A 13,917-nucleotide genomic window follows, 5' to 3' on the forward strand; every position below is an offset into this window, starting at 1 on the left:
TAAAACGTTTCTTCCCACCTTGCTCAATCCGTTCTCCTTCCCTCCTCCCTTCTCCCTACCAACTCCACATTACCCAAGGACAGAGTTTTCAGAGCTCAGTTTTGTATCCCTTAAGTATTAAGCATTAATCTAATGCCAGCAAAACTATCAAAGAAATTAAAGCCAAAAACGATCCCATAAACCACTTCTTTGTTAAATAGACTGCATATACCCACTAAGGGCACTTTGTCACCAAGTTGCTTATTTTTTGCTAACTTCCCCTGTGGATTTCATTAAGGTCACAAAGCTACAGTACAAACTGAACATGTTCAGAGTACATTTCCCTCTTACTGAATGAACGTCTCTCTGCTTTCTAGTTGTTTTTCCTAGAAACCCTCTTATGAACTCTAGCATCTAAATATCTTCTTCCTAAAATATTACGTAATACTTGAAGAATTCAAGAAAGTTTGCAAGAATTACCTTCCCCAAACTTACACACATTCATATACATGATGCTTCCTCACAGCATTTGGCCAGAGAGACACCTGTCCTTTTTCATCAGTCAGTAAAACTAACTTTTTTGGCCTTGAGCAGAAAATGCCATTTACAACAGATCCAGCTCTATCCCAGTCTCACCAAGCTGCAGAGTAAGTCAGAAGCCTCAAAAGGCATCATGAAAATCAGAGGACAGGGAGATAAACATTCAAGCTTTGCTCAAAGATGTCCCCGATAATAAAGCTATGTATTAATAGTTACCCTGAGGACAGTACTCTTAACAAGCCAGATACAAGCATTACTTATTAAAGGAGCAGGGAGAAGAGGTGAGCATACACTGTCCCTTTTACATGAAAAGTGCATAGTATGAGGTCTGAAGCACAAACTAATCAAAGCACATGCTGTCTGCTTTGTACCTGCCAGAAATCCTGGTGGAAGGGGAGAAGGTTAGAAAAGGGAAGAAAATGAGGGAATGCTTGGTTACAAAAAAACCCAAACCATAATTAGAATAAAGTCACAAGTATCAGTGGTATTAGTAGCTGGAAGAAACACCTGCTGGATACCTAGAAACCAGAATAAAAGATGACATACAGCAACCAGAGCATTTTAGTAGTGTCTGCCAAACGAGCCCTGTGAAAACAAGCAACAGAATTAGCAGTACAAAAAGATAATAGCAAGCAGACTTCTGTCAAAACTGAAATACACCACGAACTGCTGGTAGGGGAGTTAGGAAAGGATGAAACATGTTCTGTACACGGATGTAAAGCAACCCAGGTGTCCATAGGGATGTTTGTGCACCATGCATTTTCCCATGTTAGAAGCAATTAAGTATTTTTTTATGATTTTTTTTTTCATTAAAAACAAGTCAGGGGAAGAATTTGCAGTTCAGTGTCCACACAGGTCCCAGCGAACAGGGAAAAGGAGTGAGGAACACACAAGTAACTCAAAACTGCTAACCAAAGCAATGGGAGGGCCAAGTTTGGCTGGGAGGAAAAAGACAGCAAGCAAAAACTCACAAACACGGACAGTGCCGTCAGCAAAGGAAATCAAGAAAAGAAAAAAAGGTGTCAGTTCAGATCAGATTTTCTGATTAACTGCAATAAACTGTCTCTGTTTGTTTCCACAAAGGGTCACAGGCAAGAATTATCTCCCACCAGTTCGTTATGACACTTTTGGGAATGGTAGAGGAACTTTCATATAAACGTGTGTAAGGTTATTATCTATGTAAGAAGACGTCTCCTGGTTACTATGTAAATGCTGCCTGCGCTGAGATCAGAAGGTGAAGGAATTTAAAATCTGGAAATCTGAAATTGGACAATGACGTTTTACACAGATTATGGACTGGGATAGCTGAATGCTTCAAGGTATCTTCAAGCAAGTTATAACCTAGACTCAACAGCTCCAGCTGCTGGCACTGGGGACCCATTTATTTCAACCATTCTTACAACAGACACTGGCAAGACCTCATGCAGTTGTATTTAAAGGACTCCTCACCTGTTTTCATTGGATCTAAGATAGAGAAAGTAGTAACTATCCCTCTCTGTTAACGGCTCAGAAAATTCACTGCACATGCAGTTTACAATGCTATTTACTGAATTGCAACAGCTTGCTTTTGTTAAGGTATCATTTAGAGTTGCATCCTTTTGAATGAAGGTTTCAGAGGCACTTCAAACACCACAGGAGCACAGAGCTCTAATGCAATGTTTGGCTCCTGAATGATGGCAGGACTTTGAGCTTGCTTCATTTGCTTCAAGTTTGGGTCTACAGCAGCTCATGCCACTCTGGTGGAAGTCTCACACTCCAGCCTTAGCTCATACACAAAGCAAAGGACCCCACAAATTCAGGCTAATAAATAGAGGCTCCTTTTTCCCCTTCCTTCAAGCCTGGCAGCAAGATCCTTGAATCCACCAGAAAAGGATCTACTTCCACCCTTTTCCATAGGAATCCTTCCTGAGTACATGTTTTTAGGCTTCTCTGCTCCCAAGATGCTCTTTAAATCTTCCTCCTGAGCTGACTCCCAGCAACTCTTCTTTAATGGACGCAGACCTCCAGTTACACGGCCATAGCAGATAAGTGTAATTTAAGATAATCATTGTAGTGGTCCGTGATACAAGCCTGCATTATACAGTGGAAGCAAATTTCAGATGTTTTACTGGCCCTTACAGAAACCATCTGAAGTATTTTCCTTTTCCTTCATTTTGCTATTACCCTGCATTACTCTACAGCATCCCCAAACATCTAGAGATGTAAATATAAATGCTGGCAGGAAATACGTAATTCATAAATTTAATTAGAGGGCATTGAAAGCCTCTATAATTACTTACTGCAGCAATGGTAGCAGGAGGGTAAGCTGTTGCTGGTAGCTCAAAGGCTTTTGTTCATATTAAGCAGCAGCAAGAAATTTTCCCCACAAGAGAACAAAACCAGCAAGTGAAGTGTATTCTGTATTAAACTAATAAGCCATCTCAGGTGGTTGGTTTTTTTTTCCTAAATAGGCTAGAGGTCTCTTAAAAGCACTACATCTTACCTTCAGTGTGAGCACCCAACTGCACATGCTGTGCACCCACCACATCCATTTTCTGCCTCTGCTCACACCTTTCCACCAAGCTCTACTGCTGAAAGCTCAGCTGTGGAGTGCCTGGCAGCTGCCCTGGTGCACCAAAGGACCCAGGTGACAGGGCGCAGTTTTGCTCTCAACAGGGTAGATATGCAGATCATGCTTCAGAGGAACACCATTAACAGCATAATTTTTTTTTTTTCTTTGGGAAATTAAGCTTGTCAATAATTAATGCATAAGCAAAAAAAAAAAAATACCAAGAAACAGAAGGCATGAATCTGTAATACAAAATCTGTATTACAACTTACGTAGCATTAATGAAGCTTACACCATGTTACCTGTGCTAAGACATATACTTCTACTTTGTGACAGCTTATTCATTACTATCCTCTTGCTAAGCAAGATGCAAGTAGTGAGTGATGAAACAGCACAATGCCTCCATTTGAAAATCAAATGTGCAAAGAACATCTCCATGTCACCCTCAAAAGCACCCTTGCTTAAGGCCTAACAAACATTATGTAGCAGGGGAACATCTTAAATTAAGTAGGACTTCACTCCTCCCAACCAGAGATATATTTTTCAACATGGTAGAACAAGAGAAGGGACAACAGGAGGTATTTCTCCTACAGATGGGTTAAAGCATTTGCTTTCCCACTGTCAAAATGCAAGAGGAGGAAAGAGACACAGTGGAAACAGAACAGATGAACATAGTGCTCTGGACACCTTCAAGCTACAGCACCACAAGGTACACATTAGATTGTGTCTATTCTCACATCAGCCATTTGTTCAGGCTCAGTATGAAGACCTTGAAATGTCTGCAGCCTGATTAATTCTACTCTGAATGAATAGTAATCTACGCTTTTTCTCCCCTGTTTTCCAGAGCTTGCTTCCCTGGGGGAGAAACCACCACACTCAAGACAAAAATGGAACTAGGGACAGTTGCCCCTTATACACTCAGCCCAGCAGCAGGTCAAAGAAAAGTAGGAGTTCATGCTGGCAAACAGATCTGACCATGAGTTTTTGCTGGATGAATGTCTCTAGGGTTTTTGGTCTCGCAATCAGGAAAAAAAGCATTTAGGCTCAAATTACAGAAGCATTGTTTCCATTAATAAGGCAGTAACATTTACCTCCCTCTCCATCAACTATAAATTATCACTAGGAAGGAGAAGGGGCAGGAAGAGGAAAAAAAAAAGCAGGTATTGTCTTCTCACTATAGCATTCAATCACATGCACAGCAAGATGCTTCAGAAACCCAGTGCAATTACAACAGAGGCACATCACAAAACCCTTTGGCAAGACCAGTCTCAATCACTGCACGACAGCCAATTAGTTGTTTTGATGGTAGTTTTATGTAAATAAAATTGATTCTGTGAAAAGAGCAGCTCATACATCTCCTTACTAATGCTGTAGCATTTGAATCTCAAACATACATGCTCAAAATTCACACTGGTACTTTAAACACTGTGTTGTAATACGTAATTAAAATGCAACTGACTGCACTGCCGGTTCTATTCTTTTAACATAATCGCTTTTGAAATTATTACTTGCATGCAACCATGGGTATATGTCTTTGCTTGGAACTAAAACTAATTCCATTTTCTACTCTTCAGCCAAGATTTAGCCTGCAGATTGTCAGTACTTTTCAGTACCACAGCTTGCTTGAGTCTGACCACTCATAAACTCCTTTCACTTTAAACATGAAAAGGAATTTTCCACTGAACAGGCCTATTACTTTTTGAGTGCATGCCTGTACCACAAGTCCCATTACCTGCGTGACATTCCTAAGGATGCTTAAGGGACTGATGGACCTCTTACTCTTCTGCTTGAAAGCTCATCAGCTCCACCAATGCACAAAGGTAAAGCACCAGAAAGTCATCTCCAGGTAGAGGATGCTTTGATAACCCAAGAAGAATATGTAGTTGTAAATAGGCAAGGAGAAAAAGATGCAAGAGGGTTTTATCCCTTGGTGCTACTATGCAAGTGAAACTCAAATGAGTAAGGTTAGCTCTGCAGCACCTCAGCTGGTGCTTGACTGAGAAAAGACAGTGTTGTTTTTTAAACTGAAACACAGAGCAAGCAATAAAATGAGAACAAGATGCTATCAGACAGATCAAGCTACTCTCAGCTTCTTTCATTACCAAGGGAGAGCCAAGGCCAACTTACTTTATACCCTCCTCAAATTATCCTCTCACCTGAACATTATCGCTACCCTAATAGCCACAGCCAGATTTAGCTAGTCCCAAGGTATCTTTAAGCAGACAGCCAAGCAAACAAGAACCTCTATATCTTCATTTTCAAGAGAGCAAACTGCTTCTAGGGTGTTATTAGACTGTGGAAAAAATAGGTCCCAGGAGAAGAGAACAATAATGAAAAGTCCACTGCAATACCCTAAATCTGCTGCCTCACTTTCAGACTATCCAAACCACAGCGCACAGAGATCCAAGTGCAGCACTGACATCTGTAAGTTACATAAAAAGCAATTTCACTCTGTTACAGATCGGAGTGAAAGGTGGTTAGTGCATAAGGCAAAGGCTATCTGTTCTCCACCCTTCAGCCAGCATAGAATCAGCCTTGCTGAATGGCAAGATCCTAAGAGCATGGATGATGGTGCACAGCCAAGTACCTCAAACACCAACCGTGGATTTTCAACACCCCTGTGTCCATCACATTCAAATGTGTTGCAATTCAAGCCCTCGGTGCTGAGGAGCAGAGGAACAGAAAGTTGAGTTCAGCAAAGGGACTGCCTTTGGATCTTTTATAAAATGTGATAGGAACCGACTGCAGAGTGCTCAGGAACAGAGGAACGATTAGCAAAAATAGCGTGGGATTTAGCATTACTTCCCTACAAACAAACCTTGTTTAGGTAAAGCCTAAGGGATGAGTGCAATAGCTTGACAAGAAAAAATGATAAAAGTGAGTGGATGCAAAACAGGCTGTCATAAACCACAACGAGAAACATTTGATATTTTGCAAAGAATGTATGTACTTTTTGTCTGTTTGTATTTTGGGGCTTTGGGGTTTTTTTGTTCAATCATGAAAACAGACATTAAGTTTGTGGCAGGGGGAGAAGAAAACAAGTGTTCACAGCATGCTTTGTAGTTTTATGCATCAAAACTAACTGTTCCAAATACTACCTTCCAATTATCTGTTTTCAAGCAAAATCTTGCTCTACTGTCTGGGTAACCAGAACACTTGTACAGCACTGACAACAGTAACCCTGGGTATTTGATCACCTTTGGCACTTGCCCTTACCTACGGAACACAAAACAAGACAGGGAAATGCACGTGTTCAGGCCACACTGTGTTTATATAAAGCCTTAAATGAATTTTTTTTCAGCATCGAGGCTTTCTGGAAATGCCTGATACTGTGTCAGGTACCTCACTCAGCAATGAAGGGATAAGATGCTGACTTCACCTTGGGAAAACAGAAGCTTTATTTTCAGATTATACAGATGAAATGAAAACATTGCTAAAAGCTGGAGAACCGTTATGTGCCCATGACGATATGATGGAAAACTAACCTGCAGTTATCTGCATCAGGGAGTCAATATGAGCTGCTAGTCCTAGGGTCAGAGGTGCCTTTCCTGTACTCCTCCATACCACTGGGATTTACACTGCGGTTAATTGGGTCTCTGATTTCCATAATAACAGGTAGGATGCTACATGGCTCCACTCACACAGGCAGACAAAACTAGATCAGAGCGTGCTCAACATTTTACCAACATGTATTGTGACAGCACAAACATCCAGAACAGCTGTGTACCACTGTAGGAAGGACCTAGGGTTCAAAAGGGGAACGGAGTAAGGCTGTTCGGGGGGGGGGGGGGGGGGATACATGCTCAGGATGCAGATAAAAACACAAGAGTGTCTCCTTCCTTTAGGAATCTGGAGATGAATCGGGAAGGGAAAGGTCAAACAAGCTTCCCTTGAAATGGTGTAACGTGGGGGTTTCATACAGTCATAAAAAAGCAGCAAGGAAACGTGATTGTAACCTATAGTTTCCTGACATACCAAGAGATAAGAAGAGGTAATATTTTGACCATAAACATTAAAATAAGACACCTTAAAAAAAAATCTTTCTGTCATTACAGAAAAAGCACTTCAATGCTACCAACAACAAAAGCTCAGAAGTGAGTATTTTGAATACTTCATTTAACTTACACCCACATGCAGGTAATAACTAAGGAACTCTAGGTAAAAAAGCCATTAAACAATATATACTTAATAGCCTAATGTTCTCACCTTCCCATCATAGCGTTTCACTATAAACTGATCCAGGCCCAGGTCTGAAAGAGAAAAAAAAGGTATTTAAAAAAAATAATAATGCTCTTAAGAGTGTAAAAGTAAGTACTTCTTGGGTTTCCTGTTTGACTGAGGATTAGAAAGTAAAATGCACTGTCTGAATAACACCAATGGAAAGAAAATTTTTTTGGCTTTGTACATTTAGTACTTTGTATTTTGATCATGAAAGACAACAAATACATGGGATCAGAGCAGAAAACCTCCTTCCAGCAAGGTCAGTAGGAGAACAGTTCCCAGCAACTCCCAAGAGTCTGAAATACCCACCCCAGCACAGATTTTTGCACTATTAGCCCGCAAACATTTTGCTCATGATTCCCCATGTAAATTTGTGTTCATAAAACTGTTACTGCTTTTAATAACATCTTTTAACTAGTTCACAAATGGGAGGAAAAAATATTGTTCACATAATTAACTGGGATATTCCCAAATAAATCCAAAACTTTTTTAAAAATGCTCGTACAAAGATTTTACAGGAGATAAGTTGTGGCTGCATTTGTAAGAAGGCAAGCACAATAGCTAGGAGAGCATTTTGGAGAAACACAGAAAGAAATATTATTTATACTAGTAAATTCAATCTCTCATACCATCACAAAATGTTTTTTCTACCTTGAAAAGCGGAGAAGAAACCCCAGCATTTACAGAATTATTTCCAGAGCTCTCCATCTAATCCGCAATGCCCAGCAGGGTGTATGTAAACTGATGAATACACATATAAGCAAGGTGACAAAAATATTCAGGAAGATTAATTATCTGAAGTTTGCAATCCAAAGTCGGGAAGATGCACCCTGAGAGAAGATTAAGCAGAACTCAAATCGAACACTTCCAGTAATTCGGGAGAGCACAGGCCAATTTTCAGCTCTCTGAAGAAAAAAACCACTCATCAGAGTTACATCCCATTCATTTTCTGCCACTGTTTATGATAATTATCACATCCTCATTTCAATTCCAATTAGAAAAAAAGATGAAAATAACAAAATAAAACCTCTCCCATGCCTGCTGCATCACCTGCTCATGAAGGAGGATAATAAAAGCCTTCCCCATCTACTGGAAAGGTTCATCATGGTTACACAGTGCAGAAAATGGAGTGATTAATCACTCCAGGGTCCCCTTGACCTTTCTGAGCCAAAGCAGCTAAAACTCGGCAATTTTCAGAGGGTTTTCTGAATTTGTGAATATCCAAGCCAGAAACCTTCTCAGTATTTTGTACACCTGACAGTAAGAGTGAAAATTGCATATTCGTACCCATTTTCAGACTTTAATAATCATCTTGTGACTTTTGTCCTCCTCAGAGTTGTGTGTATAAACACAGTACATTAAGTATTGTCACATTCAGAGGAGGATTCATTTGGTAAGTGTGCTTATTTTACCAGAGACACATTACCTGGTCGGAGCTCACCCCAACCATCCATCTGGATGCCGACTGCTAAGCTAAGCTTTGTTACAACACGTGGACATAAACTAAGTCATTTCTCAAAAACACCTGTTCCTATGCCAGGAAAGAGTGCTGTAAGACGTATCTCTGACAACCCGACATCATACAAGTACTCACCCGAGAGCTAAAAAAGGACCGTTTAAAAAAAACAAGTAAAAGTATGTCTTAAGAATACCGCCACCCCCTGCCCACAACTGGACACTGCTGCTGGGAAAGCAAACAGGTTTCAAAGGAGATCCAAAATGAACGGATGCTCACATAGATGAACAGCAAGACAAGATGAACAATAATATTTTCAAAATGTATTTCTAAATACAGATAATAAATATTTATATAATAAATAATACATACATTATTCTGCATATACATGCAGAAAAGTTATTAAAAACAGATGAATGGGAAGAATACCAGTACCTGTACTAAAGCAAGAGGCTAGTATTACAAAATTTGTGCTCTCCACAGATGAACATGAGGCGGGCAAAAGGGGAGAAGATGCAGGGAATGACTGGAGGGGACTAAAAAGCACCAACAAATCACAATAATGGAGTCAGCAAAAGAAAAACACACTGGTGAAATCAGGAGTTTTGAATACAGGGTAGTTTGCCTCCAGACTAGGGTTTGGTCCAGCCTCATTCACCTAAGCACGAAGATGTTTGTTTCCATGTGTTTCCTCAATTACTATGGCATGCAACAGAAAGACATGGAAAACCAAAGCATCTGGATAACCCGAGACTATTTCTGTGAAGAACAGTGATGGACCTTGACTTCCATACAGCTCTTCTGTAACTGCATCCAAACCCTCATGCCAGGTATAGAAGCTGCCAGATCTGTCCTCAAGCTTAAGAGTTCCAAGCACTTCATTATTTGCTGAAGAAAAAACTGCTTACCCCAACACAGCAGATGCAGGAACGTAGCTACCATTACCTATATCACGTCAGTCTCCTTCAACACAATCACATCTGATGACAAGCAAATATATAACCTTGATTTATGCATGTTTTGGAGATTGGGGAGACACATTTATATGAAAAAGCAGCACAAAAATGTGTCACTTCTGCTGCTGCCTTTTTTCAAGTCAGTGTATTAGCACGCCCTGGAAGACAGTGTTGGTGAAGGGAGCTCAATCCAGTTGGCAGCCAGTCACAAACGGTGCTCCCCAGGGCTCAGCACTGGGGCTGGTTCTGTTTAACATCCCTATTGACAACCCGGATGAGGGGATCAAGTGCACCCTCAGTATGTTCGCAGACAACACCAAGTTGTGTTGGTGGGAGTGCTGACCTGCTGGAGGGCAGGCAGGCGCTGCAGAGGGGCCTGGACAGGCTGGACCCATGGGCCGAGGCCAGCTGTATGAGGTTCAACCAGGCTCAGTGCCGGGTCCTGCCCGTGGGTCACAGCAGCCCCACACAGCCCCACAGGCTGGGGCAGAGCGGCTGGGAAGCTGCCTGGCGGGGAAGGCCCTGGGGGTGCTGGCTGACGGCCGGCTGGGCATGGGCCAGCACTGTGCCCAGGTGCCCAAGGAGGCCAAGAGCATCCTGGCCTTTATCTGAAATGAGTGTGGCCAGTAGGAGACAATGGAAGCAACTGTCCCCCTGTGCTCAGCATTGGTGAGGCTGCACCTCAAATACTTGTATTCAGCATATAGTTTTGGGCCCCTCACCACAAGACAGACACCGAGGTGCTGGAGCATGTCCAGAGAAGGGCAACAAAGCTGGTGAAGGCTCCAGAGAACAAGTCCTATGAGGAGCAGCTGAGGGACCTGGGGCTGTTCAGCCTGGAGAGGGGGGTGGTTCAGGGGGGACCTTGCTGCTCTCTACAGCTGCCTGAAAGGGGCGGTAGGCAGGTGGGGGTCGGTCTCTTCTCCCAAGTACCAAGCAATAGGACAAGATGAAAATGGCCTCAAGTTGTACCAGGGAAGGTTTAGATTGGATATTGGGAAAAATGTCCTCACTGACAGGGTGGTCAAGCATTGGACCAGGCTGCCCAGGGAATCAGTGGAATTCCCATTCCTGGAGGTATTTAAAAGACATGTAGCTGTGGTGTTTAAGGACATGTTTAGTGGTAGACTTGACAGTTCTAGGTTAACAGTTGGACTTGATGATCTTAAAGGTCTTTTCCAATCTAAACAATTGTATAATTCTAAGGTTCTATTGCAAGCACAAGCCTATTGGTTCACATCAGTGTTTTATGCTCACCCTTTCTCCCAGCGATGCACAATACTATTCTGCTCTGCTGCATTAACTAAGCTGTATGCTTAAGTCCCTCTATACAATTCCCCTTACCATAGCTCTCGACAGAATAAGCTAATTCAAAAGCTGAAAAAAAGGCATTTTTATGTTCAAGGTATAAAGTTTTACTCTATATATTTTCCTTTTTCCAAAACAGTTTATTTTCTTTTTTATGGACTTAGCTATGTGTTTTTCCACAAGTCTTTAAAGTTGACAAAAGGAAACCAAGAAAAAAGAGGGAGTGTGGCTTGATGCCTGTGTTCTTTTTTCTTTACATTACATAAAAACCCCAAAATACTTTTCCTTCAAGACATTACAATAGGAATTCAGCATTTGCGTAGGCTGGAGAGCTAAAGGAAACACTGCACGAATGAGGACAGTCACATCTGAACAAGGAAAGGAAAGAATGTTAGTTATTACATCTTTGTTATTCAAAAGGCAGCGTGCTACTGCAGGACTGTAAGTGATACATTCATAAAGCAAATATCCTCTGACTGGGCTACTGCTGATGAGCTGCAGGAACACAAGCTAATAGGTATGTTTAACAGTAAAAAAAGAGCTTTTTCACCTTGCGCTGAAAAGCGGAGTCCGAAATACTGTTCCCCCAGAAATGAATTAAAGCATTTCCTTGAAGAGAGACAGCAATGAAATCCAAAGAAACCATTTCAGGAAGACAGCTGGCTGCTTCACAAAGTCTCCCCAGGACTGAACACACCGTAACGTGCACAACAGCTACTTCAGCTCGCATAGTGAGCATCCAGAGCAGCTGGGATTTGGTACTTGTTTCTGCTCAAACAAACCCAGAGCTTTCGCCATGACCTGCTCCACAATATGTGTTTTATTTGTACGGAACACTGTAAAACCACCTCACCTTTCACTACATGTCTGGATTATGAAAGCCCCTTTTGCTTCCCCAGCCAAGGGCTCTGCACCAGCCACTCAGTTTCAGAGTGCCAATGGTGACCTGCAGCAATTTCCAAATTTGCTCACCATACCAGCTTGTTTGTAATCTTTAAGTACCAATATGTATCACTCCTACAGATTCTGATACCACCTAAAGTACTAGCAGGGGATCAAAAGAAACAGCAGCGCTGCTGTGGTGTACCTAAGCAAGTACCACCACTAGGACTGTTATTTCAGATTAGACTGACACCACTTACTCACCAATACTAACATAGGCCTCCACTCTTATTCATGTGATGGTACTCACACAGCACTCTAAATAAAAATGTTTGAAAATAAATAAAAATTACTTACACTCACTGCCTCCCACAATGGGGAAAGGAGGGTGTTCCACAGGAGAACCATATTCTCTGCATTAATTTTTTTTGGGGGGTGGGGGGGGTGGAGAGGATATTTGAATGGAGAAGGAATTATTTATGTAAAGGAAAAAAACCCCCACATAATAACCTGCTGTTACTCTTGTTCTTGAATCTTAAGTCAAATGCTTATTATATTTCTATCAATTAATGAAAACAAACATTCCACAGATTCACTCAAAGCCAGCTAATGACCATACTTGATAAATATCTAAAATACCAAGCTCTTCATTTTATCATGAAGAAAAAAAAATATCCATGGGCAACAGATTATAGATTGCAGTTTTAAAAGATATTTAACAAATGAGCTTCTAGAATAATTATTATAGTATGTTAAGAACACAGTTGAGATCAATTAGAAACCATCATTATCTCCTCTGGGATGCCAGCAGTTTTCCACTAATAGAAACCTTTTCAACTCCTTCCAGTCTTTATCTTTGTAAGATGTTTCACCTTATTTGGGTAACATTTAATCATCCTCTGCTTTTCCTTTCCTGTTGCTTGATATATAACATGGACTCTTTTTCTTGAAAGTAGATGAGCAAAAGGGCTAATTATGAAGACTGAAAAAGAGTCTGTTAACTGTACATGCAACATGCTATGTTACGGGAAGAAAAAACACTGGACCAAGTTTTCCCCTCCACAGCTGTAACCCAGCTTCTGATTTTTATATGAGTGTTTTCCCCTGAACTTCAAATGTGATCTGCAAGCAAACAATAAGCAGCCTGAGACTGTTCAGGGGGCAACACTCTCAGCTTTGTGTTAAAGTCTAGAACTGTTTTGTTCATTCAAGGAACTACTTCGCCCTCACTTATCTCCCCCTCCTCCAATGGACAAGTCAGTCTCTCTACGAGATGTGCATTCATAACACAACTGATCAGCCATATCAACCCGTCATCTATACTGGAAACCCTAACTATCTGTTTCTTCTGATGACTATCACATAGACATGCATGTAAAAGCACCTCTCACTTGCTCCTCCTTGGCTAGGTTCCTGGGGTCTCTCATATTAGGTGTTACGGCCCCAAAGATGATTCTTGCCTAGGAATGATGTATTTTCACAGAAAAAATACCCACATCTATTCACCTTCCTGGTTTAGGAGATAACCACTGTGTTACCTCTCCCTTTCACCCACACATCCTTTCCCTAAAGGTCTTTCCAGCAGATGGATTTGGGGGGAGAACACAGAAGTGAGTCCCTATCAACAAACCAGAAGGCAAGTTCAGCATCTCTAGTTTCCTTCTGGGTGTTAAATACCTGAACTGAACACTTTGCATAACTTTAGGGATCTGTATAAGCTTAGGGAGTCCTTACCCTCCCCACCAGACTAGGTGGGCATTTGTCACAGCTCATGACTGTTGGCTCTACAGAAAATCAGATCCGTATTTCACAAACTTAACTCAAAATAACAGATATTCACTCAAGCATTGCAACAATCCAGATGCCAGTTTCTGCTCAGCTGCTCATGATTAGTCCAAACATGAAAACCAAAACTATTTCAAAACTGAGAATCAAGCTATACACAGTCTGGTCAAGCCACCAGACACCAGCTCAGTCCTTCACAGCTCCTGTACTCCAACACCATCCTGTGCACAGAGGCTGCAGGG

At 41.4% G+C, this 13,917-nt stretch overlaps 1 protein-coding gene across 7 annotated transcripts in view; it reads right to left on the reverse strand.

Moving 5' to 3' along the window:
- The window catches only part of MICU1 (mitochondrial calcium uptake 1), a 105,798-nt gene that overhangs the window by 57,011 nt on the left and 34,870 nt on the right, over positions 1-13,917 (reverse strand). For all 7 annotated transcript variants that reach the window (XM_080401659.1, XM_080401665.1, XM_080401662.1 and 4 more), the window contains one exon: positions 7,274-7,317. In XM_080401659.1, coding sequence (XP_080257785.1) covers positions 7,274-7,317 — 44 coding nt within the window. The remainder of the gene's footprint in view (positions 1-7,273; positions 7,318-13,917) is intronic.

Source organism: Falco punctatus, assembly GCF_963210335.1.
Source record: "Falco punctatus genome assembly, chromosome: 9".
NCBI classification, from domain to species: Eukaryota; Metazoa; Chordata; class Aves; order Falconiformes; family Falconidae; genus Falco; species Falco punctatus.